General features: G+C 43.8%; 1 protein-coding gene across 1 annotated transcript in view; it reads left to right on the forward strand.

The window, feature by feature from the left end:
- The window catches only part of Gogat (glutamate synthase), a 66,183-nt gene extending 41,049 nt beyond the window's left edge, over positions 1–25,134 (forward strand). The window contains exons 12-43 of the mRNA XM_073085006.1: positions 141–304; positions 709–837; positions 969–1,125; positions 3,130–3,307; positions 4,350–4,454; positions 4,792–5,055; positions 5,295–5,382; positions 5,624–5,743; positions 6,136–6,263; positions 6,637–6,761; positions 7,550–7,694; positions 8,160–8,368; positions 9,040–9,185; positions 9,665–9,774; positions 10,177–10,310; positions 10,730–10,915; positions 11,397–11,545; positions 12,007–12,143; positions 12,649–12,775; positions 13,575–13,723; positions 17,772–17,913; positions 18,172–18,402; positions 18,889–19,154; positions 19,226–19,362; positions 19,504–19,587; positions 20,059–20,249; positions 20,999–21,208; positions 21,619–21,744; positions 22,133–22,221; positions 22,506–22,676; positions 23,151–23,237; positions 23,643–25,134. Coding sequence (XP_072941107.1) covers positions 141–304; positions 709–837; positions 969–1,125; positions 3,130–3,307; positions 4,350–4,454; positions 4,792–5,055; positions 5,295–5,382; positions 5,624–5,743; positions 6,136–6,263; positions 6,637–6,761; positions 7,550–7,694; positions 8,160–8,368; positions 9,040–9,185; positions 9,665–9,774; positions 10,177–10,310; positions 10,730–10,915; positions 11,397–11,545; positions 12,007–12,143; positions 12,649–12,775; positions 13,575–13,723; positions 17,772–17,913; positions 18,172–18,402; positions 18,889–19,154; positions 19,226–19,362; positions 19,504–19,587; positions 20,059–20,249; positions 20,999–21,208; positions 21,619–21,744; positions 22,133–22,221; positions 22,506–22,676; positions 23,151–23,237; positions 23,643–23,773 — 4,815 coding nt within the window. The 3' untranslated portion in view covers positions 23,774–25,134. The remainder of the gene's footprint in view (positions 1–140; positions 305–708; positions 838–968; positions 1,126–3,129; positions 3,308–4,349; positions 4,455–4,791; positions 5,056–5,294; positions 5,383–5,623; positions 5,744–6,135; positions 6,264–6,636; positions 6,762–7,549; positions 7,695–8,159; positions 8,369–9,039; positions 9,186–9,664; positions 9,775–10,176; positions 10,311–10,729; positions 10,916–11,396; positions 11,546–12,006; positions 12,144–12,648; positions 12,776–13,574; positions 13,724–17,771; positions 17,914–18,171; positions 18,403–18,888; positions 19,155–19,225; positions 19,363–19,503; positions 19,588–20,058; positions 20,250–20,998; positions 21,209–21,618; positions 21,745–22,132; positions 22,222–22,505; positions 22,677–23,150; positions 23,238–23,642) is intronic.
- Positions 25,135–25,460: the final 326 nt, after the last annotated feature.

Here is a 25,460-nt window from a genome sequence, read left to right on the forward strand (position 1 = left end):
TTATAATTTAACGCAAATATTGCAAGTGCTGCCTACACTGAAATTTGAGCCGCCCTTCTTAGTGAGATGCACGACGAAAGTAGCATGATTATAATGTTACAAAATTAAGAAGTAGGATTTATATGTACACGTTGTTACAGATTACTATGGAAGACATCCATAAGTCAGTGGCTCTCGAAAATGGGAGCATTACTAACGGATCGGTAAACGGGGCCATTACTGGCCTTTCCGATAAAAGACTTGGTCTCTTTGGATATACTATCGAGTCTATCACTATGTTGCTAGTGCCGATGATACAGAACAAGTAAGTACTTACAAATGTGTCCAGAATCAATAAATAAATATGTTAATGTATGCTACTCGAGAGTGGTCAGTCTATTGATGAGTGAGTAAATTCAATTTGAATGAATGAATGATTAGTATAAGCCACTTTCTACACTCATAGGTGCACACTAGGATTCCCTGTGTTGTAAGTGCCATGGACACATACACAGACGATTAACAGTTAACAAAAACTCATAATTAACAAAAACCAAAACCGAAAACAGAAATCTAAATTCATCATTCAAATATCTGTCTGACCGGAAATGCAACCCGGCACCCTCTACTCGTCAGACCTACATGGTGAGGGCTATGTCACGCGTGTCGTAACACTTCAACATACTCAACAACATGCCGAACACTAATAACTCTTATTATGCATTATAGGAAGGAAGCTTTGGGCAGTATGGGCAACGATGCTCCGCTAGCTTGTCTTTCGGAGTTTCAACCGCTGCCCTACGAGTACTTCAAGCAACTGTTTGCGCAGGTCACCAACCCACCCATTGACCCCTTCAGGTAAATTCACAGAACAATTATCATTTATTATCTATTACAGATCGATATGACGATGTCAGAGATGTTGATTTTTTTAAACCCTTTGTCTTATGACGTAGCATGTAGTTAAGGTAATAAAACGATGTTTTCAGGGAGAAGATAGTGATGTCGCTGCTGTGCCCGATCGGCCCCACGGCGAACATCCTGCAGCCCAGCGCGGAGTTCGTGCACCGGCTGTTCCTGCCGCAGCCCATACTGTCCATACCGGACCTCGAGGCTCTAAAGCGGACTAAGCACCGTGGTTGGGAGGTATGACTTACATTATTATGATCTTTGATAAGTAAAAGAGCAAGATACTGCACCGCCTTGATTGAATTGAAATGAATTGGATGAAGCCACAAAACGCTGATTTAGTCAGTTATTTATTTAATTTTTGAGAAATATAAATTATTTTTAGAAAAAATGTACGTATAAATAATTAATACAACGTAATTTACGTAATAAATAGGTAAGTATTTCAAACATCTTAGGGACATTTTAGTACGGAAACGTGGTCAAACTTTATTTACGCAACAATTTCAATTCTCAAAACTGGTTACACTTTCTTGTTAGGAGTGATCCGTCTATAGTCTGGTTCATAATTAGGTGTCCAAAATGTGACAATTGTAGTAATTGTTATTTCAATTTTTATAAAACCGACGTGTCTTAAACGCGCCATGTAGTTTATCTAGTTGAGTTTTAGCGTGTCAATGCTAGCTATGCATAGCATTCTATTTCATTTATGATATAATTGTTATTTTGTTTGCTATTGTAGTGACGTCATATAGGAATCATAATGGCATTTTTGGTATTTGGGGATCAGATTAAAACTGAAGAATTTAAAAGTTGCATTATCTTATACAGGGTGAATCTCCATAAAGTGCACATATTAAAACAGGTAAAATTAAACCGCATTTTGTCGACAAAAAAAATAAAAAAAATAATAAAAAATTTTTTTTTTGGGTTTTACGACCTTTTGAAGTTTTTTTTTTGGAATTGTGCACCTAAAGTAAATAAATCGCTATAACTTTTGAACTAAAAGAGTTATCATGTTCAAACAAAAATTACAATGAATGCCAATTATAGGCCGTACTGATCCATGAAAAAAACAAAACAAAAAAGCTTATCTTCCCAGAAAAAAATAGTCAGATTAGTGTGAAAAAAGCAATTTTTTTAGGTTAAATTTCAGTAATCGTGAATTTCCTCAAAATAATCTAGGCTTTTTATTTTATTTTTATTATTTAATGTAATTCTACGTCGTATTAGCTTTCAAACACTAAAAAAAGCATGCCTCTAACTTAAGTATAAAGTTTCCTACGAGCGCTTAAACAAAGGCAGTTTTTAAGGGTGTTGGTAATAAATAACATTTTTCATACAAACTAGTGTTTTTTTTTTAATTATTAAAGATTAATTTTATTACAGTTTTATCACTTTAATATCGTCAAAAATAAGAAACTACCATGAATTTACCATTGAAACATATTTTTGATAGTTTTCTTTGTTTATATTTTGGACATCTAATTATGGGTCGGACTATACCAGTTTTATTAGGGCGCACGTGCGTCGCGTCATGAGTATCTTTTTTGAAACGTTCCTAGCAAACTTTATACTTGAGTTAGAGGCGTGGTTTTTTTAGTGTTTGAAAGCTAATACGACGTAGAATTGCATTAAACAATAATAAAAAAATAAAATGCCTAGATTATTTTGAGGAAATTGATGATTACTGAAAATTTTACCTAAAAAAAGTGCTTTTTTGCACTAATCTGAAATTTTTTTCCTGGGAAGATGATTTTTTTTTTCTTTTTTTTTCATGGATCAGTACGGCCTATCATTGGCAATCATTGTTATTTGTTTGAACCTGATAACCCTCTTAGTTTAAAAGTTATAGCGATTTATTTACTTCAGGTGCACAATTCCCAAAAAAAAATTCAAAAGGTCGTAAAACCCAAAAAAAAATTTTTTTTATTTTTTTTATATTTTTTTTGTCGACAAAATGCGGTTTAATTTTACCTGTTTCAATATGTGCACTTTATGGAGATTCACCCTGTATATAAAATTCTCGTGTCACAATGTTAGTTACCGTATTCCTCCGTCTTTACCGATTTTTATAATGACCAAATGTTATATGCATATTCAGTATGTCTGAGTATCGGCTACTATTTTTCATACCCCTAAGTGATAAGGGTTGTTCACGCTTAACATTTTTTATTTATATGGCAACACAACGTTTGCCGGGTCAGCTAGTATTATTTAAAATATACCGTATGTGTGCAGACGCGCGTGCTGGACTGCACGTTCCCGTACGCGGACGGTCCGGCGGGGCTGGAGCCGGCGCTGACGCGGCTGGCGCTGGCGGCCGAGAGCGCCGCGCGCGCCGGCTGCCAGCTGCTCGTGCTGTCCGACCGCGCCGCCGGACAGGAGCGCGTGCCCATCAGTTCGCTGCTGGCTCTCGGTACGTAGCATACAGCCTTATCACATTGTGCCAGTGAGGTTAGCCACGCGACGTCAGCATACCAATTATTGGTTGTGCTCGCTGCTCGACTGCCACGCTGCTTAGTCTTGCCTGTGACTTCAGACGCCACCTGCTGGTGCTCTCCACGTTGCTAGCCGCGCGCGCGCCCATCAGCTCGCTGCTGGCGCTCGGCACGTAGTGTATAGCCTTACCTCATTATGCCAGTGACGTCAGAAGGTAATACACTTATTGAGGGCAAAGTCATACTAATTGTCACGTGACGCTGACTGACAGGTCGTGCTGCCCGATCGCACCGTCCACATCATCAGCTAATCTGCTACAGTATCTATTGCTGTGTTTTTGCACGACTCATGATGCGAAGCATCAGAGAGTGCTTTACGATCGAAAAATTTTTTTCGCTTCATTTTGGCGGCTATTTTTATTATTATAGCCTTGATAGTTCACGGAATCAAGATATTTTGCATACTATTGTCGAGATAATTTAATGCAGATTAATTCCATACTTTTTAAAAATTGTTTTACTGCAATAGAATTGGAAAAAAACACCAAAATAGGTCAAAAAAAATTCCTGTCCGTCATGTGTGAAACCTGAAAACACTGTAACTTGTGAAAAAATCCATCATTTGAGTTAATTTTTTTTTTTTAATTCTAATCGACGATTGTAGGTCACTGAATGCGAATGATTAATTAATTCAGTGTCGTTTAATTGCAATTAATAAAAAACGAAAACTACAAGACTGTATATCTATAGATATTATGTACATTTATTCCACCAGGGGCGCTTGTGCAGTACCTTCTTCCTACTACAGCTGTTTTTTCGGCAATTAATTTTGAACGACTTAATTTTTTTTTTTTATATTTCATAATTAAATGAGCATTATGAGTCGTGCACTTTTGGATTTTCCAAACTTTTTTTTTATATTTACAAATTATTTCTTTTAACCCAGTGTTACAATAATAAGGGCCTTTTTAGTTAGTAGATTTACTTTCGATAAATACATAATTTTATGAATGTTTACAGGAGCGGTTCACCACCACTTAATCGAGACGCGTCAGAGAATGAAGGTTGGTCTCTTGGTGGAGACTGCTGAAGCACGTGAGGTTCACCACATGTGCGTGTTACTTGGTAAGTTGTGCCATATTACATTCTATTCTATCAATACAAATAGATATTGTTCACGTGTCTATTACAAAGTTCGAACATACCTAACCTAACCTTACCTTATTATGATACTTAAAATAAATTTGCTAATTTAAAGATACCATAATTAAACCCATTTTTAAGCTACGATAGTTGGACAGCTACTAACTAGTTAAATAGAAAAAGGACTCGAAACAACTATTAAAAATGAGTGCTTTGTGAATTTCAATAACATAAAAATTGAAATTATAGACCGATATTTAAACTTTAAACATTTTCACTATAGGCCTATAACTTTACTTTTATTGTATAACACCATCAGGTTACGGCGCGGACGCGATCTGTCCCTACCTGGCGTTCGAGCTGGCGTTCTCGCTCCGCAACGACAACATTATCGACGGTAGCCTCACCGACGCAGATGTGTACGGGGCGTACCAACGCGCCATCGAGACCGGGCTGGCCAAGGTCATGGCCAAGATGGGCATCTCCATGCTCCAGTCGTACAAGAGCGCGCAGATCTTTGAGGCCGTGGGACTCAGTGAGGAGGTTATCGATAAGTGCTTCAAGGGAACGCAGTCTAGGATTGGTGAGTACTTTCAATGTGGAATACTATACCGTTCGTTAATAATTAATCTATCCGATTGTTATCTATCTACCAAAGATCGAAATTTAACAATTATGAAGAAATTGTCAAATGTTGATCTTTGATTGGCGTTGAGTTGCGTAAATTGACTGTTAATAACGACGGGTGTAAATATTTGTATAGTAATATTAAATTAAAATTTCATAGATAGCATTTTTTATTTTTATATTTTCTTGCTTCAGGTGGAGTGACCTTCGAAATTCTATCAAAGGAAATATTCGAGAGACATGCTCTGTCGTACGGCAATTGTCGAGACACTTTAGTACTGAGGTGAGCGTTAGAAAATTTTCCATTATATTATAAAACGAATGTAAAGTCTGATAAGTAAAAACCTGCCCCTGCTAATATTGTAGAATATTATCTTAAAGATAATATTTAAAATATTGCATTATGCAAAAAATCCCCTATGACATATAGATACACCATGATGAGACTACTGTGTCGATGACGCTACTTCAAGAATATAATTCGCTTATATCTGACCAGACTTAAAATTAATGTTGTTTTGTAGGAATCCTGGTAACTACCACTGGCGCGCGGGCGGTGAGAAACACATCAACGATCCCATGTCCATCGCCAACCTGCAGGAAGCCGCGCTCAACAAGAGCTCCTCGGCTTATGATCGATTCAAGTAAGTTAATTTTACATATTTTATATACATTTCAAAAATTACCTAAGTTAATCAGAGAACAAGATTTCTTTTTTCTTTACCAACCAAGTAACGAGCGAATAAATACGGGATAATGGGGAAATGTTGAAATTACATAAGAATAGTTTTTTTTATATTGGTAAATCGGTCACATACTCAATATATTGAGTGGTTCATTAAGACCATTATAACATTAAATATAAGCAAATTTTCATTATATCACACACTATAAGAAAAGGCTGACGTATTTTTTTTACTGTGAAACATGAGATGCGTGCAGAAAGAGTAACACATTCCTTCGTACCGTTTTAAGTTTTTAAATAATATGTAAATTAGCAGACATCTTTATAAAATATGTAACATTTGTTTTCCAGGGAGAGTGCTCTGGAATCCGTTCGAGCTTGCACCCTCCGCGGCCAACTGGAGCTCGTAAAGCTGGATGAGCCCATACCCATCAGCGAGGTGGAACCCGCTTCCGAGATTGTAAAGAGATTCGCTACCGGTTGGTCTCATTCGAATATAATAAGAGTAAAAAAATCTATCGCAGGAGATTTGTTCTGTTAAATATTATGTGAGCAAACCGTTGTTTTATATGAAAATTTAGAAAATCGTTGAATCACTTATTACTAAATAATTTATGAATAATTGATCAAGCGCAAATCTTTAAATTGATGCACTACAATTAGTAGTGCATCTATTTAAAGATTTGCGCTACTTACAATATATTTGATGTTCATGAAATAAGACAAAAAATATTCAGTGGTAAAACGATACATAATGTTGCTTTATTATCGATGCCTATATGTCTGTATTTAACTCTTAAGACAATTGATGGACCTTAGCGAATAATTAATTTCGTAATACTTTTCTTCTAGGTGCTATGTCGTTCGGATCTATCTCGTTGGAAGCGCACACGACGCTCGCGATCGCTATGAACCGTATAGGCGGCAAGTCCAACACTGGGGAGGGTGGAGAAAATGCTGATAGATACCTTAACCAGGTGAGATTCATTTATATAAGTCATTATTTTGCATAAGTTTTGAGTAAAATTCCATTTGTTTGATATTTTTGCATTAATCACATACTTTTTGAATACATCAAATGATATGAATTATTGATTTGATAGTTTAAAAATATGATTTATAGTAGAATAGATTGTCATTAAATCGTGCTCCCCATTGTGATAATGCTAGAATCTATACTGATAGTAGGTAACGTACTGTTGATATTACATACTAATATAAAATATTTTTTTACTTGTAGCACTGTTGGTTGTACTATAACTCATCATCATCATCATCAACTCATTACTGTCCCAATGCTGGGCACGGGTGTCCTCTCAGAATGAGGAGGATTAGGCCATAGTCAAGGCGCAGGCCAAGTCATAGGCGCAGGCCATGTGCGTTGACATTGGTAGACTTCATATACCTTTGAGACTTTTTTTATAAATCTCTCAGGTATGCAGGTTTCCTTCACCGTTTTAGCAAGTGATAACTGATTTCTAATACGCACATGATTACGAAAAATCAAAGGTTGGACCCCTCGATCGAGAGGCCGAGTTTCTTTAACATTACTTTAGCTATTTTATTTAACAGTATACTCTACATTAAGATAGACATTCATTAAATTGGGCTTCCTATAGCACTAATGATCTATCATTATACTATCACTAATGATCTATCAGTATAGATTCTAATCTATACTCATAGTAGGTAACGTAGTATTGATACTTAATATAAACTATTTTTTACACGTAGCACTGTTGTTTTCGTATTACGATTATTTTAGGACCCCGACTTCAACAAGCGCTCGGCCATCAAGCAGGTGGCATCAGGTCGGTTCGGCGTGACGGCGTCGTACCTGGCGCACGCGGACGACCTGCAGATCAAGATGGCGCAGGGCGCCAAGCCCGGCGAGGGGGGCGAGCTACCCGGTACGTACATCAATCCTCGAATTTACGATATGTTTCTTACTTTGAGATATGAATCTTGCTTGAAGAATTTGGAGTTCACATATTACACCCCGCTTCCATGGGTCTTTGTTTTGTGAAGATTCTAAATGTATACAATCGGTCCAATCTTTGCTACACTTTGTCTTGCAGATTCCCATATTTCAATGCCACTGAAACTGGAGTGGTCCGGTTGTTTCTCTGTATCCAATGAATTTCCGTTATGTCATTAGATCACATGAAACATGGTTGCCAATTAAATCCTATTTATTATCCCAACTGTGCATATAGGTATGCACTTGTCTTAATATGAATATTAGAATTGGTACAACATTCACTTGAAATATAAATGATCACACCTTATAATAATATAGATAAGGTGAAAAGTCAATTTTTATGAGAAATACAATTAATATTTGATAACATTAAACTTTATAAAATCCTTTTCAGGTTACAAAGTAACAGAGGATATCGCGAGGACGCGTTGCTCAGTGCCGGGCGTAGGGCTGATCTCGCCGCCACCGCACCACGACATCTACTCCATCGAGGATCTGGCAGAACTGATCTACGATCTCAAGTGCGCCAACCCTAAGGCCAGGATCTCTGTGAAACTCGTGTCTGAGGTCGGCGTGGGTGTGGTTGCCTCTGGAGTTGCTAAGGTAACCGTTTACAACTATCTATACTAAGCTACCCATACTGCCCATTTCACAATCTTTCAAGAATTTAAATATGTAACGGATGGTCACGATATGTAGTTATATTTTTTTCTGTACTGCGGTGTACATTCATCTATTTAAGTTCTAAGTTTTAATAGTAGATTAATAAGCAGCAATGAATAGTTATTATTGGTGGAATTGAATGTGAGTAATTGTTTACTACTTCTAAGCACACAAAACGCTGTTGGGGATGTATAATGTAACACTTCTAGAAGACTAATGCTAGTTTATTGAACGTGGTTGGAATTAAGACTCTAGACACGCACGTTCGAAACGGGAGTTTGACGTTGCGGTCCTCGCTAGTTCTGTGCGTCGATTTAAGTGATGTGCGTAGAGAGACTCGAAATCGTAATTTGTTCAAGTCAAGGGTGAATAAGCTACTTCTAGGCGAAAGTGTTTTATCCAAGGCTGCATCTCACTTAACATCAGGTAACGTTGCAGCCAAACGCAAGTCTATAGTAAGTTAAAAATAATAATAATTCGCACTACAAAACATCCCGCCTACAAGGAAGACATACGAGCTAGTTATTTACATCCTCGTACTCGCAGCTATTCGTCTGTATTCAGCGAGCGTTTAACCGTTACAATTTACATTACATAATAATGTTCCATAGGGCAAAGCGGAACACATCGTGATCTCGGGCCACGACGGCGGCACGGGCGCCAGCTCGTGGACGGGCATCAAGAGCGCGGGGCTGCCGTGGGAGCTCGGCGTGGCCGAGACGCACCAGGTGCTCGTGCTCAACGACCTGCGCTCTAGGTAAACATACATCGCTAATAAATTATTTATTATACCATATTTAAGGTCTAAGCAACAGCTAAGTCTAAGTAACAGCTAACAGAACGCATTCTTTAGCGCTGCGTTAGGCGTTAGCGCTAGAAGTTAATCCTGACACAGTGCCATGACGCAGTTGTGTTGTACCGAGTTAGTAGTAAGCGGTCACAGTTATAGTCGTCATAATGTAATAAGTCGGTTTGGACTTATTTATAATAGCGTGACTGAGCACATGCCGAATAACGCCCGTTATTAATAATGAATCTTACTAATATTAATCCTCTGCGGTAGCAGCGCATCTGTAGCCGACTTCAGGTAGGAATCTTATCTGGGGAAGCCACATACCATCAAATGGACTGTATGCTCGTGTACTACTATTATTATAAAAATATACATTCCATCTACCATCTTATAATTTACATTCCGTCTTCCATCTTATAATTTACATTCCATAATTTTTAAAGGGTGGTGGTGCAAGCGGACGGTCAGATTAGGACTGGATTTGACGTCATGGTGGCTGCGTTGCTTGGTGCTGATGAATTCGGCTTCAGTACTGCCCCGCTTATTGCACTTGGTAAGAAAACACTTAACTTTTTTATTGAACAAGGTTTTGTTCAATAATAATTATAGATAATTAATATTGTGTCCACAAGTGTCAGTAACCAAAGTGCAAAAACAGTATTATAACTCAGCTTTTATTTATTTCTGCCTTTAATTTAGTTTATTTGAGCAATATTAGTATGTGGAATGTCACCATGTCACAGATTTCCCTAATAATCTTGATACCTAAATAGGAAACTAACATCATGACAGTTAATGAATTTTATTTTTGATACTTTAAAATAGTCATACTAACGCGTACACACACACACTATGTTAGTTGTGTGTGTGTGTGTACACGTGCATGTGTGTTTGCGTGTCTGTGAGTAAGTGTGTGTAACATCACGAGTTCTAAGTAAATCCTCATTTGCCCCAGGTTGCACGATGATGCGCAAGTGCCACCTGAACACGTGCCCGGTGGGTATCGCCACGCAGGACCCGGTGCTGCGCAAGAAGTTCGCGGGCAAGCCGGAACACGTCATCAACTATCTGTTTATGTTGGCCGAGGAGGTATGTTAATGGGATATTTGGTCATATTTTTATGTATGGTCATTACCATGTTTTAAGTGTTATATTTTTATGTATGGTCATTACCATGTTTAAAGATGTTTTAAGTGTATACATATCTTTCACGATGTTTTTTGTTTTTCACAAGCACGAAGAAGCTCTTCTCAAAAATGAAGCCTGGATATCAATATCGTCGTCATTAATCGATTTTTTTCTTACTAATGAATACAGCTAAGCGTTCAGAGTGAGACGGGCTTAAAATATAGTCCAACCATTGGCTGGGCTAAGTAATCGTTAGACAATATCATATAATATCTTGAAGAACTTTAAAAAAATTGACAATTATATCAGTTACTAATGTCTTCCTTTACCTTCAAACACCGATGTATGAGATAAATTGAAAATAACTTGTTTGTTCCCAGGTCCGTCAGCACATGGCGGAGGTGGGCGTGCGGCGGTTCCAGGAGCTGATCGGGCGCACGGACCTGCTGAAGGCGCGCGAGAACAACCGCAACCCCAAGGCGCGCCTGCTCAACCTCAGCCTCATCCTGAAGAACGCGCTGCACATGCGCCCCGGGGTCAACATCGTGGGCGGCTCTAAGGCACAGGTACGGTAAATTAAGTAACAAAACCATATGAGAAATCAACATAAAACGTATATCAGTAAATTCGAAGTAAATTGACTGTGGCGGACGCACAAGCAGACAAATACATTAGTGACCTTAGAAGGCTTTATTATTTTCGTTTTAATGAACGAAACCTTTAATAATTACTAGAAATGTAAAATGTGTGAGATAATGAATAATAATTTTCAGTTATTCCATCATTTGTGATTATAAGCAAATTTATGTAGGAGAATATTTGATTTTGTTGCTTTTAATAATGGTCAGTTTTATCTAGAGTTGGATAAATATGATTTTTTTATACAAAACCTTATTTTTTTAATCAAAATATTAAATATAATACATAAATGATTATTTTCAAATTTTATAACTTTGTCTCATTACTGGATTGGATATCCACCGGCTATCCAAATCGTATTTCCACACGTGCACAAAGACTTAATATTATTATTATTTCGGTGTGCAGGACTTCCAGCTGGAGAAGCGGCTGGACAACCAGCTGATCGAGCAGTGCGCGGGCGTGCTGGACGGCACACAACAACATGTCGACGTGCGCATGCGCATCACTAATGAGGATCGCACCTTCACCTCCACGCTCTCCTACCATATCGCCATGTTAGTCACTCATTTTCTACATAATTTTAGTTTATGTAATCTATATAAATCTTTTTATTAGTATGCTTAAGTTTTGCTTTACATAATCTGATAGATTTAAAAGTTGACTGTCTATAATGGAGTATTACTACTCGAGTTTGTATATTATTAAATTAAACAATTTGTCAAATGACACAGGTCAAAATCAAAATTCATTATTATTATTTTAAACAGTTCAATAGATAATGTTGAGACTAAAATACGTGGTAAAATTAATATGACTTACATGTCTTGCCTTGAAATATTTTGTCTGGTATTATTCTAGTGTCATAAGGGATTTTTCAAATAGAACAAATAGACTTACTTATAGGTTTTACTATAACATAACCCGTAGCATATTTCCCCTTTAAATATTTCGGTAACCTCAAACGACTAATTTCAGACATATTTTATGTTAAAAATTCTCATATTTTATTTTATAGGAAATATGGTGAGGGCGGCCTTCCCGATGGCACAACAGTGAACATTTCGTTGACCGGCTCGGCGGGACAGAGCTTCTGTGCGTTCCTCTCCAAAGGAGTCACCGTTACATTGGAAGGCGATGCTAACGACTATGTCGGTTAGTTCTTACCTGTTAACATAATTGCGTTTAATTTAAACGCTGTCTACGTTCACAGCCACACACAAAGATTCACTGTGTCGTGGCTGCCATTTATACACACGGACAAATACACAAATACCCAGACCCAGAAATAGAAATCTAAATTCAGCATTTAGACATCTGTCTGGCCAGGGATCGAACTCGGGACACTTTCCGCGTCAGACCGGTATGGTGACCGCTCCACCACGCGGGTCGTCAACATTACTACAATCCTATTACTAGCAATAGGTCGTGTCTTAGCACCCAAAATATAAGAGTCCAGTGCTTAGACATCTGTCTATAATTTCCTTTATAATTTCTGAACAGTACATAGAAATGGTCCGAACCGTACTTATAAATCGATCTCGTATAATGAGATTCCTGGAATTTTCGAAAAAATATTCTGAAAAAATAAATAAACTTCCAGCCTTACTGCTTTGTCATGCTTATGATTAATTAAAATTTACGTGTCTTTAAATTATAGGTAAGGGTCTGTCTGGCGGCAAAGTCATCATCTACCCGCCAAAGAACTCTCCCTTCGAGTCTCACTTAAACGTGATCGTTGGCAACGTGTGCCTGTATGGCGCTACTTCTGGAAGAGCGTATTTCAGGTAAGATACAAAAATAAACTAATTTAACATTATATACATAATTAAAATAAAACATGTAAGTTAGTTTATGTAAAAATGTTGTTTTGATTTATTTTTAGACTTCAATATATTAATGATTTTAATTACAATGAAATTTGTAGTTTTGGGCATCATTCTTTTTATATCTGTCTTCTATATAAACATACTTGTGCTTTTTTATAGTATATAGGATGTAGTGCACCTGATGGTGAGTGGCTGATTACTGCCGCGCTAACGTCTGTCAATCAATCCTAGATAAGATTAAATTCCTATTTGAGGTCAGCCACAGATGCGCTACTACCCCTGAGCACTAAGTAAGTTTGCTTCGGAAGTATAACTCCCTCACCACACCGTTCAAAACAGAACACAGCAGCGCTTAATACTGTTGTTATTAGGCAGAATTGGGTGAAGCGATGATGCCGCCGGAGTCAACCCATTTCTAAATAAACATACTAGTTTAACCAATTTCTAAATAAACATACTAGTAAAGTCCGCACCAAACTCCTAGTCCGCTCGCACGCAGGAGTAGTCCGAGAGCCAATGCGGTCAAACAACCACAAGCATATACTCTGTAGCAATAGCTAGAGCACACTAACGCAGCTATGTACATATGGCTGAGAGCGCGCGGCGGTCAGCTGCCGGGGGTGTCGCGCGCTGTCTTCCTTCCGCTGCATTTTGCCATTGCGCCGCGACTCGCTTCTATATTCAGAGCGGACTAGAAGCTAGGCGCTGACTCTACCTATTATTCTAAATAAGTGTATAATTTTCCTTAAATGACCAGGGGCATAGCGTCGGAGCGGTTCTGCGTGCGGAACTCTGGCTGCGTGGCGGTGGCGGAGGGCGCGGGCGACCACGCCTGCGAGTACATGACGGCCGGCACCGCGCTCGTGCTCGGCCTCACCGGGCGGAACTTCGCCGCCGGCATGAGCGGTCAGTGCGCTGTAGCGGGGCGCGTGCCCGGGGCACAGTGTGGGGCGGTGGGGAGGGGCGGGCGACCACGCCTGCGAGTACATGACGGCCGGCACCGCGCTCGTGCTCGGCCTCACCGGGCGGAACTTCGCCGCCGGCATGAGCGGTCAGTGCGCTGTAGCGGGGCGCGTGCCCGGGGCACAGTGTGGGGCGGTGGGGAGGGGCGGGCGACCACGCCTGCGAGTACATGACGGCCGGCACCGCGCTCGTGCTCGGCCTCACCGGGCGGAACTTCGCCGCCGGCATGAGCGGTCAGTGCGCTGTAGCGGGGCGCGTGCCCGGGGCACAGTGTGGGGCGGTGGGGAGGGGCGGGCGACCACGCCTGCGAGTACATGACGGCCGGCACCGCGCTCGTGCTCGGCCTCACCGGGCGGAACTTCGCCGCCGGCATGAGCGGTCAGTGCGCTGTAGCGGGGCGCGTGCCCGGGGCACAGTGTGGGGCGGTGGGGAGGGGCGGGCGACCACGCCTGCGAGTACATGACGGCCGGCACCGCGCTCGTGCTCGGCCTCACCGGGCGGAACTTCGCCGCCGGCATGAGCGGTCAGTGCGCTGTAGCGGGGCGCGTGCCCGGGGCACAGTGTGGGGCGGTGGGGAGGGGCGGGCGACCACGCCTGCGAGTACATGACGGCCGGCACCGCGCTCGTGCTCGGCCTCACCGGGCGGAACTTCGCCGCCGGCATGAGCGGTCAGTGCGCTGTAGCGGGGCGCGTGCCCGGGGCACAGTGTGGGGCGGTGGGGAGGGGCGGGCGACCACGCCTGCGAGTACATGACGGCCGGCACCGCGCTCGTGCTCGGCCTCACCGGGCGGAACTTCGCCGCCGGCATGAGCGGTCAGTGCGCTGTAGCGGGGCGCGTGCCCGGGGCACAGTGTGGGGCGGTGGGGAGGGGCGGGCGACCACGCCTGCGAGTACATGACGGCCGGCACCGCGCTCGTGCTCGGCCTCACCGGGCGGAACTTCGCCGCCGGCATGAGCGGTCAGTGCGCTGTAGCGGGGCGCGTGCCCGGGGCACAGTGTGGGGCGGTGGGGAGGGGCGGGCGACCACGCCTGCGAGTACATGACGGCCGGCACCGCGCTCGTGCTCGGCCTCACCGGGCGGAACTTCGCCGCCGGCATGAGCGGTCAGTGCGCTGTAGCGGGGCGCGTGCCCGGGGCACAGTGTGGGGCGGTGGGGAGGGGCGGGCGACCACGCCTGCGAGTACATGACGGCCGGCACCGCGCTCGTGCTCGGCCTCACCGGGCGGAACTTCGCCGCCGGCATGAGCGGTCAGTGCGCTGTAGCGGGGCGCGTGCCCGGGGCACAGTGTGGGGCGGTGGGGAGGGGCGGGCGACCACGCCTGCGAGTACATGACGGCCGGCACCGCGCTCGTGCTCGGCCTCACCGGGCGGAACTTCGCCGCCGGCATGAGCGGTCAGTGCGCTGTAGCGGGGCGCGTGCCCGGGGCACAGTGTGGGGCGGTGGGGAGGGGCGGGCGACCACGCCTGCGAGTACATGACGGCCGGCACCGCGCTCGTGCTCGGCCTCACCGGGCGGAACTTCGCCGCCGGCATGAGCGGTCAGTGCGCTGTAGCGGGGCGCGTGCCCGGGGCACAGTGTGGGGCGGTGGGGAGGGGCGGGCGACCACGCCTGCGAGTACATGACGGCCGGCACCGCGCTCGTGCTCGGCCTCACCGGGCGGAACTTCGCCGCCGGCATGAGCGGTCAGTGCGCTGTAGCGGGGCGCGTGCCCGGGGCACAGTGTGGGGCGGTGGGGAGGGGCGGGCGACCACGCCTGCGAGTACATGACGGCCGGCACCGCGCTCGTGCTCGGCCTCACCGGGCGGAACTTCGCCGCCGGCATGAGCGGTCAGTGCGCTGTAGCGGGGCGCGTGCCCGGGGCACAGTGTGGGGCGGTGGGGAGGGGCGGGCGACCACGCCTGCGAGTACATGACGGCCGGCACCGCGCTCGTGCTCGGCCTCACCGGGCGGAACTTCGCCGCCGGCATGAGCGGTCAGTGCGCTGTAGCGGGGCGCGTGCCCGGGGCACAGTGTGGGGCGGTGGGGAGGGGCGGGCGACCACGCCTGCGAGTACATGACGGCCGGCACCGCGCTCGTGCTCGGCCTCACCGGGCGGAACTTCGCCGCCGGCATGAGCGGTCAGTGCGCTGTAGCGGGGCGCGTGCCCGGGGCACAGTGTGGGGCGGTGGGGAGGGGCGGGCGACCACGCCTGCGAGTACATGACGGCCGGCACCGCGCTCGTGCTCGGCCTCACCGGGCGGAACTTCGCCGCCGGCATGAGCGGTCAGTGCGCTGTAGCGGGGCGCGTGCCCGGGGCACAGTGTGGGGCGGTGGGGAGGGGCGGGCGACCACGCCTGCGAGTACATGACGGCCGGCACCGCGCTCGTGCTCGGCCTCACCGGGCGGAACTTCGCCGCCGGCATGAGCGGTCAGTGCGCTGTAGCGGGGCGCGTGCCCGGGGCACAGTGTGGGGCGGTGGGGAGGGGCGGGCGACCACGCCTGCGAGTACATGACGGCCGGCACCGCGCTCGTGCTCGGCCTCACCGGGCGGAACTTCGCCGCCGGCATGAGCGGTCAGTGCGCTGTAGCGGGGCGCGTGCCCGGGGCACAGTGTGGGGCGGTGGGGAGGGGCGGGCGACCACGCCTGCGAGTACATGACGGCCGGCACCGCGCTCGTGCTCGGCCTCACCGGGCGGAACTTCGCCGCCGGCATGAGCGGTCAGTGCGCTGTAGCGGGGCGCGTGCCCGGGGCACAGTGTGGGGCGGTGGGGAGGGGCGGGCGACCACGCCTGCGAGTACATGACGGCCGGCACCGCGCTCGTGCTCGGCCTCACCGGGCGGAACTTCGCCGCCGGCATGAGCGGTCAGTGCGCTGTAGCGGGGCGCGTGCCCGGGGCACAGTGTGGGGCGGTGGGGAGGGGCGGGCGACCACGCCTGCGAGTACATGACGGCCGGCACCGCGCTCGTGCTCGGCCTCACCGGGCGGAACTTCGCCGCCGGCATGAGCGGTCAGTGCGCTGTAGCGGGGCGCGTGCCCGGGGCACAGTGTGGGGCGGTGGGGAGGGGCGGGCGACCACGCCTGCGAGTACATGACGGCCGGCACCGCGCTCGTGCTCGGCCTCACCGGGCGGAACTTCGCCGCCGGCATGAGCGGTCAGTGCGCTGTAGCGGGGCGCGTGCCCGGGGCACAGTGTGGGGCGGTGGGGAGGGGCGGGCGACCACGCCTGCGAGTACATGACGGCCGGCACCGCGCTCGTGCTCGGCCTCACCGGGCGGAACTTCGCCGCCGGCATGAGCGGTCAGTGCGCTGTAGCGGGGCGCGTGCCCGGGGCACAGTGTGGGGCGGTGGGGAGGGGCGGGCGACCACGCCTGCGAGTACATGACGGCCGGCACCGCGCTCGTGCTCGGCCTCACCGGGCGGAACTTCGCCGCCGGCATGAGCGGTCAGTGCGCTGTAGCGGGGCGCGTGCCCGGGGCACAGTGTGGGGCGGTGGGGAGGGGCGGGCGACCACGCCTGCGAGTACATGACGGCCGGCACCGCGCTCGTGCTCGGCCTCACCGGGCGGAACTTCGCCGCCGGCATGAGCGGTCAGTGCGCTGTAGCGGGGCGCGTGCCCCGGGGCACAGTGTGGGGCGATTCAATAAAAAAAATCAATAATAAGTGCCAAAAATTCACCGATGATATGTGCGGGGAGAGCGGGGGAACTTTGTGTTGCTAGAGCAATTGATGTTCAGATAGTAGTTATGGGATTTTTAAACTCCACAATGGTACCGAATTTGTTCGGCCTAATGGTAACCATTTGCTCAACCTTACCAACGAGAACTCTGCTACTGAGTGAACTGAACACACTTACACCGTCAGCCGAGTCTACATAGATCGCGCAGTAACCTGAAACTTATATTAATGCTGGATTTGCAACTTGCTTACCCGAATTTTCACAACATACATTCAAACACCATATTAATAAAGTCAAATATGACGTAATATAAACTTATTAATTTTTGTATTAGGTGGAATCGCTTACGTCTACGACATCGATGGCTCATTCAAGGGCAAGTGCAATCCGGAGACGGTGGAACTTCTTCCTCTAGAGAAAGAAGAGGACTTAAAAGAAGTGCAGACACTTCTAGAAGAGTTCGAGGAATACACCGGGTGAGAATGACAATACGACACACCATTGTAATTTCAATGTTGAAAGAAAACTGTAGTTTGACTGCAGTCATGGACAACAGAAACTACTCAACGGTAGAAGGACGGTATAGTCCTTTGTTGCTTAAAAAATAGACTTCAGACAGAGTGACGGACAAATAGTAAAAATAATAAAATAGCTGATTTTTTTTTTATGAATTCCAATATAGTAATATCTGAAGATGCGTTGTATTGTAAACTAATCCGAAATATTTATTTCAGATCACTAATCGCCAAGGAGATGCTCGAAACGTGGCCGGAGCCAGCCAAGAAGTTCGTGAAAGTATTCCCGTACGAGTACCAACGCGCGCTCAAGCAGCTTGCCCTGAAGCAAGCCACCCCGAGACTGGAGGCCAACGGCAAGGACGAGAACGGCATCGTCGACATCGAGGAGGCTGTGCGGGATGTGGAACAGGATAAGAAGAACTTGGAGAAGATTCTCGATAAGACCAGGTTGGTTCTGGAGTTTGTTTTAAGTGAGAAAATTTTATGCTTATCATGTATCTGCAGTTTTTACTTATTTTTGATAATTTTACTAAGGATTCTGCAAATGTTTTTGTTGATGTTTCTTTATACAACTATTTTTTATAATGGATGAATAATGTTTTCTGGTAGATAAGTGTTCGGAGGCAATTTGGTTACTGTTATGTATTCATAACAGTAGCCAATATAGATATTTCTATATTTAATTTTAAAAAGAGATTTTTGGGATCGATTACAGGTCATAATTTCAACTGCATCTTCTTTAATAGTACATTCAACATAGTCAGGTAGCCACGTACTGCATCAAAGCGCTTTCAATGGCCTGTCTTGATGTACCGCTACTTATATGCCTGCGCTTCTACAGACTACTCCCGTGGTGTGTCAGGCTTAAGTGTCGATCCTAATCGAATACCCGTGATATCACGAAGTCAGCTCAACAAAACGTATTTGTCGTAGGGGCTTCATCAAGTACCCGCGCGAGACGATGATGTACCGTCCGGCGGAGAAGCGGCTGCGCGACTGGGACGAGATCTACAACAGCGCGGGCGTGCGGCGCGGCCTGCGCGTCCAGGCCGCGCGCTGCATGGACTGCGGCGTGCCCTTCTGCCAGAGCGGCCACGGCTGCCCGCTCGGCAACCTCATCCCCAAGTGGAACGACCTCGTCTACCGCGCCGACTGGGCCACCGCGCTCAAACACCTGCTGCAGACCAACAACTTCCCGGGTGAGTGTATGTCGACAACAAGCAGTTTAGCGATAACTCTATGTAAGTACTAATGATGTGTGTGTTCGCAGAGTTCACGGGCCGCGTGTGCCCGGCGCCGTGCGAGGGCGCGTGCGTGGTGGGCATCTCCGAGCCGCCCGTCACCATCAAGAACATCGAGTGCGCCATCATCGACCACGCCTTCGAAGCCGGCTGGATACAACCGGAGGTAACTGTACATGAAGCCGACTCCGATCAACTCATTAGAAAAAGTTAAAATTGTGACAATTAATTTATTTAAATTATTAACTAACAATTTATTTGCTGTACATTAGTAAAACTATTTTAATTATGTTACTTATACTCCCAGATCCCAGAACATCGCAACGGGAAGACTGTAGCGATCGTTGGTTCTGGACCAGCCGGTCTCGCGTGCGCGCATCAATTAAACAAGGTAAAACAATAGAAAATAATTTACATTTTCAAAGTTATTATTACTGTTACCATTTTATATTATGTAATTTAAAAATATGTTTATATCACGGCGTGCGTAAATTGACGTTTTACGCACGCTTCGCGTGCGCAAAACCCCCATTTCCGACCCCGTAATATAAAATTTTATACAACACGCGGACGAAAAATGTTTTTCTGACTCGTGTGATTGCAGTCCTCGCCTGCGGCTCGGCCTGCAAACTCACACTTGTCAGAAAAAAATTTTTCGTCCTCGTATTGTAATGTACTATTTTAATGTACGACGTAACATTTGGCAATTTTGCGAAAATTAAATATTTTTTACCATAAAATAATCTTTAAAAACTTAAAAATTATAGCTTTAATGTACTTACTTAAGCTTAGAAATAATTAATATTCAGATGATAAAATTTAAGATCGTATTTCCTTCCAATGTCAACTATAACACTTGCAGGCGGGCTACACGGTGACGGTGTTCGAGCGCAACGACCGTCCGGGCGGGCTGCTGCAGTACGGCATCCCCAGCATGAAGCTCGGCAAGGACGTGGTGGCGCGCCGCATCAAGCTCATGGCGGCCGAGGGCATCGCCTTCAAGTGCAACGTCGACGTCGGCAAGGATATCTCCGCTTCTGATCTCGCTAATGAGTTAGTCGTCATTTTTTCCCCGATTTTTTGTGAAGGCAATACTCTACAGTCCATAATCACTCATTACCCAATATTTTAGGAAATAAATTTTCTGTCCATGTGGTAAATGATAATAAAGACATGGTCCACCCATATTCAATTTAAAAGTCGAATAAAGTCTAAGTTATGGTTGAAATGAGGCATTTGGGTTGCAATTGTCAGAGAACCCCATTTTTTGTTAGGTGTCAAGGAGAGTTTAGTGTAAAGATAAATCCTACAACTTTGGTTTTCTAACTTAGGGGTCGTTCAAGTATTACGTAAGCGCCTTTACGTTTACACAAATGGCAACCCTCACATTGTCTTTACTTGAAAGCGAAACGCATTTTCGGGGATTCCCGCAAATCATGCATACGTTTAGGAATTTTTAAAATTATAATTATAATATAAAAGAAACAATACATTAATTGAAAAATGTTTACGTAAGCATGAGGGAGGGGGTAAGAGCTTTTCTTACTTTTACTGACAAGGGGGATGGGGGGGTCAATAATTGTAATAAATCTGCTTACGTAATACTTGAACGGCCCCTTAGAAGTCTAAAAAAAGTAACTTAAAAGTCCTAAAGTTAGGTTCTATAACTTATACTCCTAAGTGGTAAATCCAAAAATAACAAAGTTCATCAACACATAGCTTATATTTACACGCAACGGGATCTGATGGTGTATGCTCGTAGATCAAGAAGAATATGGTTATAATGAGCATTTGTTTTGCAGGTACAACGCGGTGGTGCTGTGCATGGGCGCGACATGGCCTCGCGACCTGCCGCTGGCGGGCCGGCAGCTGGGCGGCGTGCACTTCGCGATGGAGTTCCTGCACAGCTGGCAGTGGCGGCAGGCCGGGCCCGGCCCGCGGACCCCGCCCGCGCCCGCTGAGATATCCGCCAAGGATAAGCATGTACTTATCATCGGCGGCGGCGACACTGGGTACACACACTGTTTAATATTTGTAATGTAATAAAATTAAATAGTAAGGAATTAGTACGTCAGTTACGACAAATGTATTGTATTGTAACTACAGGATTATTTATAATGAAAATAAAAACGAGTATACTGTTCTTGTATCTCACGACGTCCGTTCGGGTTCCATAGATGTCTTGTAAATCATACATCGGCCCTGAAACAAAAACAAAATAAGCGATTTATTAGGCAATAGCCGTATAAACTAATATACATTAATTATTATTTATTATTATAATCCCGCCACGCGCGACTCGGACTGACTTCGTGAGATAGAAGAACTACAGTTTACTCATTTTGGACAAAATATGTTCTCAAATCAAAAATACATGATCAATGTTAAATTGTATAAAAATATAATAATAAATTGTCAACAGATGCGACTGTATCGCCACATCGCTGCGACAGGGCGCCAAGTCCATCACGACCTTCGAGATCCTGCCCGAGCCTAAGAAAACCCGCGGCCAGGACAACCCGTGGCCACAGTGGCCAAGAGTATTTAGGTAATTACCGATTATAATATATTTTTGTCCGAAGTATCAAAGACTTCAGAGGCATAGTGTCGGGCGGGAAGCGTGTGTTTTATATAGGAAGAATTTTGAAATTGCACACACAGGCGGCGCGTTTAGCAAAATTTTTGGATGAGGCGGATCATTTTTCCCCTACTAATTGTAGAGACATATATTACAGACGATCATTGACCTTTATTTTGCCGATAAACAATGATACACATTTTAGAGAATACCTTATTTGATGACTCAACTTCGCCCTTGTTGGCTTGGCTTTACTACACCTACCACCCATACTATCCTTCTGTCAGACAAGTTCTAGAGTAATTCACTAATAGAGTAGGGTATTAATTCTTATAGTTAATCTTATTCTCTCTTACAGGGTCGACTACGGACATGAGGAGGTTAAGGTGAAGTTTGGCAACGATCCCAGAAAATTCTCCACATTAACCAAAGAGTTCTTGGATGATGGTATGTATAATTTTAGACACATGTTAAATGGCGTTTTTTACCTCGGTAAGAGCTTTTTTAAGTGGGTAATTTTTAAAATAAGTTTATGTATATAATAACTATTTTCAATTAATACGATATATTGTAAACTATATGTTGTGTATTTACGTGTAATTATTTTTACATTTACAAAGTAAAAAAATCATTAACTGATCTGTAATCGATAATCTTACATAAATTTATCTTAGCTTATAATTAATGTTATGCTATATGTTACATATCTAAAAGTAATGTATTTTACCCAGGCGAAGGCAACGTCAGCGGCGTATCAGCTGTAGAAGTGGAATGGACTCGTGGCGCGGGCGGGCGCTGGGAGATGGCGGAGATACCGGGGACTGCCCGAGTGTACCCGGCGGACCTCGTGCTGCTCGCCATGGGCTTCCTCGGCCCCGAGCGATACGTCGCCAACCAGCTGGGTCAGTGCACCGTATATCACATTGACTTTTGTGTTTTAGGGAACTTTTCTAGTCGTGCCGATTCAGACCGCACGTGCATTAACTCGCTCGAGTCTTTGCGACTTGTGTGCGCGTGTGAGCAGAAATTAAAGGGTGCAGTATCGCGCTTTCATAGGGAGTTGTAGTAACGTTTTATAACATATATTTTTTCCAAACATTATAACAGAAGAAGAATAGAGCTATAAGAACAAACTTCTTTTTAGTCTGTTTAAAATTAATAGACGATTGTGAACGTTATTTGCAGAATTAATAAGGATCAAATAGTATAAAATGGTTTGTTATGCTATCTAAAAATAACATTACGACACATAGCTAGTTTTAACAAAAACAGCGTAACAACCCCTTTCCATTTTGATGACTTCTAAATTCATATAATATTTATGCCGTACAATCAAATTATTTATGCAATTATTTTATTTGTATTTTCTTCCCTAGATCTGCCGCTGGATGCACGTAGCAACATCGAGACGGAAAAGTCCAATATTTACAAAACACCATTGAAGAACGTCTTTGCTGCTGGAGGTAAGAATATTGTATCAGTTTAAAACTTAATTCTTATATCTTCCTACGTCTCTTTATAAGTCTATCAATTTTATTAGGTTTTTGATGCTATTTTAATCGTCATTTAGAAAGTTTGTGGAAAGTCTTATTGTCTTAAAATATCATAAATGCTTTGTAACTATAGTTTGAATCACAATTAAGTGTCCAAAATGTAATTATGGCGGATTTAAAATGGCGGCCACTCTATTAACTTCCTATTTATATAAGGTATGTGGATCGAAATATTGGCAAAAATAAATAAAAAATTGCGAGTCATGAGTACCCGATACATATCAAAATGTCTTAATTCCGCGATATTATTAGTCTTAAATCATATTTTTTCTGCTATCGATATTGAAGCATTACATAAATTCCCATGTACCACAGATTGCCGCCGCGGCCAGTCGCTGGTGGTGTGGGCGATCGCGGAGGGCCGCCAAGCAGCTCGCGCGGTGGACATCTACCTCAGCGGCTCGTCCTCCCTGCCCGGCCCCGGCGGTGTGGTCTACGATCACTGAGTGGCCACCGACACTACATCGGACAATACATTGGTTATCTGAAGAACCACCTGCCTCTTACACTCCACTGGACAATATACATTAGTTATCTCAAGCTGACTATAGCGAGCTGGCATGTCCATAGTAAACGCACGCATGATTTAAGAGAATTGGTAAAATAATAAACGTCCCTGAATTATAAATAACTGAAAAATTAATTTGGCAATAATAGATGTGCAGGTCACAAAATTTATTTACACAAATAATTCAGAGAACAAGCTTTATTTCGTATATAGTTAGCAATATAGAAAGCTATAGTTGTCTCAGTTATGCTGATAATCGCACGTGCTTTTGAAAGAGATAACAGATGTCGCTGCATGCTATATATCATGCGTATATTCTCACATCACTAATCAAACCTAAATGTATTGTACGTGCCAGCTTTGGATAACTAGAACATGATTACACTTGGCCGCAGCTCAACGTTTGCGGTAGACATTGATATTAGTTATTGAAATCGGCTAATGTAGGTTGTTACATGTTTTCATGCTTAGTTTTCAATTAACGCGATAGTAACGGGTTGCCATAGAGTTTGCCAAAACGTAATGCCACACAAATCTATAGTTACTATGTATTACGTCCTTATTTGTAAGCAGAATGATAAAAAAAATCCTAAAATTAATAAAAACAATGAAGCATCAACTTCATTTATCTTTATAGATGCATATTAATGTATTTAATCAAATTAGAATCAGATTATTTCTGTATTTTTTTGTTTGAAGCGAGTAAATTAGCAAAATAATTTTATTATAAAATTAATATGCAATTATTAATCTCCACTACTTACTGAATGAGTAGAATTTGTTAATTAATTCGACTAGAAATAGATATTTTAGGATTTAAGAAATAATTTTGAATTGCTTATCTATTTTGAAAGTAATTACTGTAATATGGCGTAATTCATTATAGATTGGAAGTAACTTATTCAATAAAATGAATGAATAAATCATTTTTACTGTTTAAAATACGTATTCGTAATTTTACAATACAATTTCAATTGTGTGTATTTTCGTTGTTTTACGTAATCTCAGCTGAAAATTTGGTTATTTTCTCGCAAATAATATACCTTTTTACGAATTATTTCAATTTTATAATCCACTATTATTAATAGTCCCTATATCTGTGTTTTTGATCCATGTATTTTGGGCCGTATCCGCACGGATTTACATTTTATAAGAATTTATTTTCTAATAACATTCCGTTTGTAGAAGTGGATCGTGTTAAAATAAACGTAGATCGATAATTCGGTGCATATCATAAAATGAGTTATTAGTTTTTGATTCGGTATTGTGATCTCTTCTTGAATGTTTGCTTTTTTTGTTTCTTTTTACGTATGCATAAGCGCAATTTTTAATAGTTGATATTTTTGTATTCATTTTCAGTAAGCCGTTAACTGCAGTTTAGCTGCATTATATCTCACTTTAAAATTAAACCAAACATAATTATTTACTGCACAACTACAAAGTTAAGTAGTACATTTTGTATTCAATGACCTACGTCTTTTTATATTTGACTACATAAACATATAAATACAATTTGTTATGCGTCATCACAGCTTCTGACGTCAACGGCGTTATTCCTGTTTCGAAAATCACTTTTTTAATATATTCGACAAACATTTAACCAGTTTTTCAACTTAGCACGTGAA

The sequence above is a fragment of the Epargyreus clarus genome, unplaced genomic scaffold, assembly GCF_041222505.1.
Source record: "Epargyreus clarus isolate Ecla_fem2 unplaced genomic scaffold, WU_Ecla_fem_2.2 ptg000021l, whole genome shotgun sequence".
Taxonomy (NCBI): domain Eukaryota; kingdom Metazoa; phylum Arthropoda; class Insecta; order Lepidoptera; family Hesperiidae; genus Epargyreus; species Epargyreus clarus.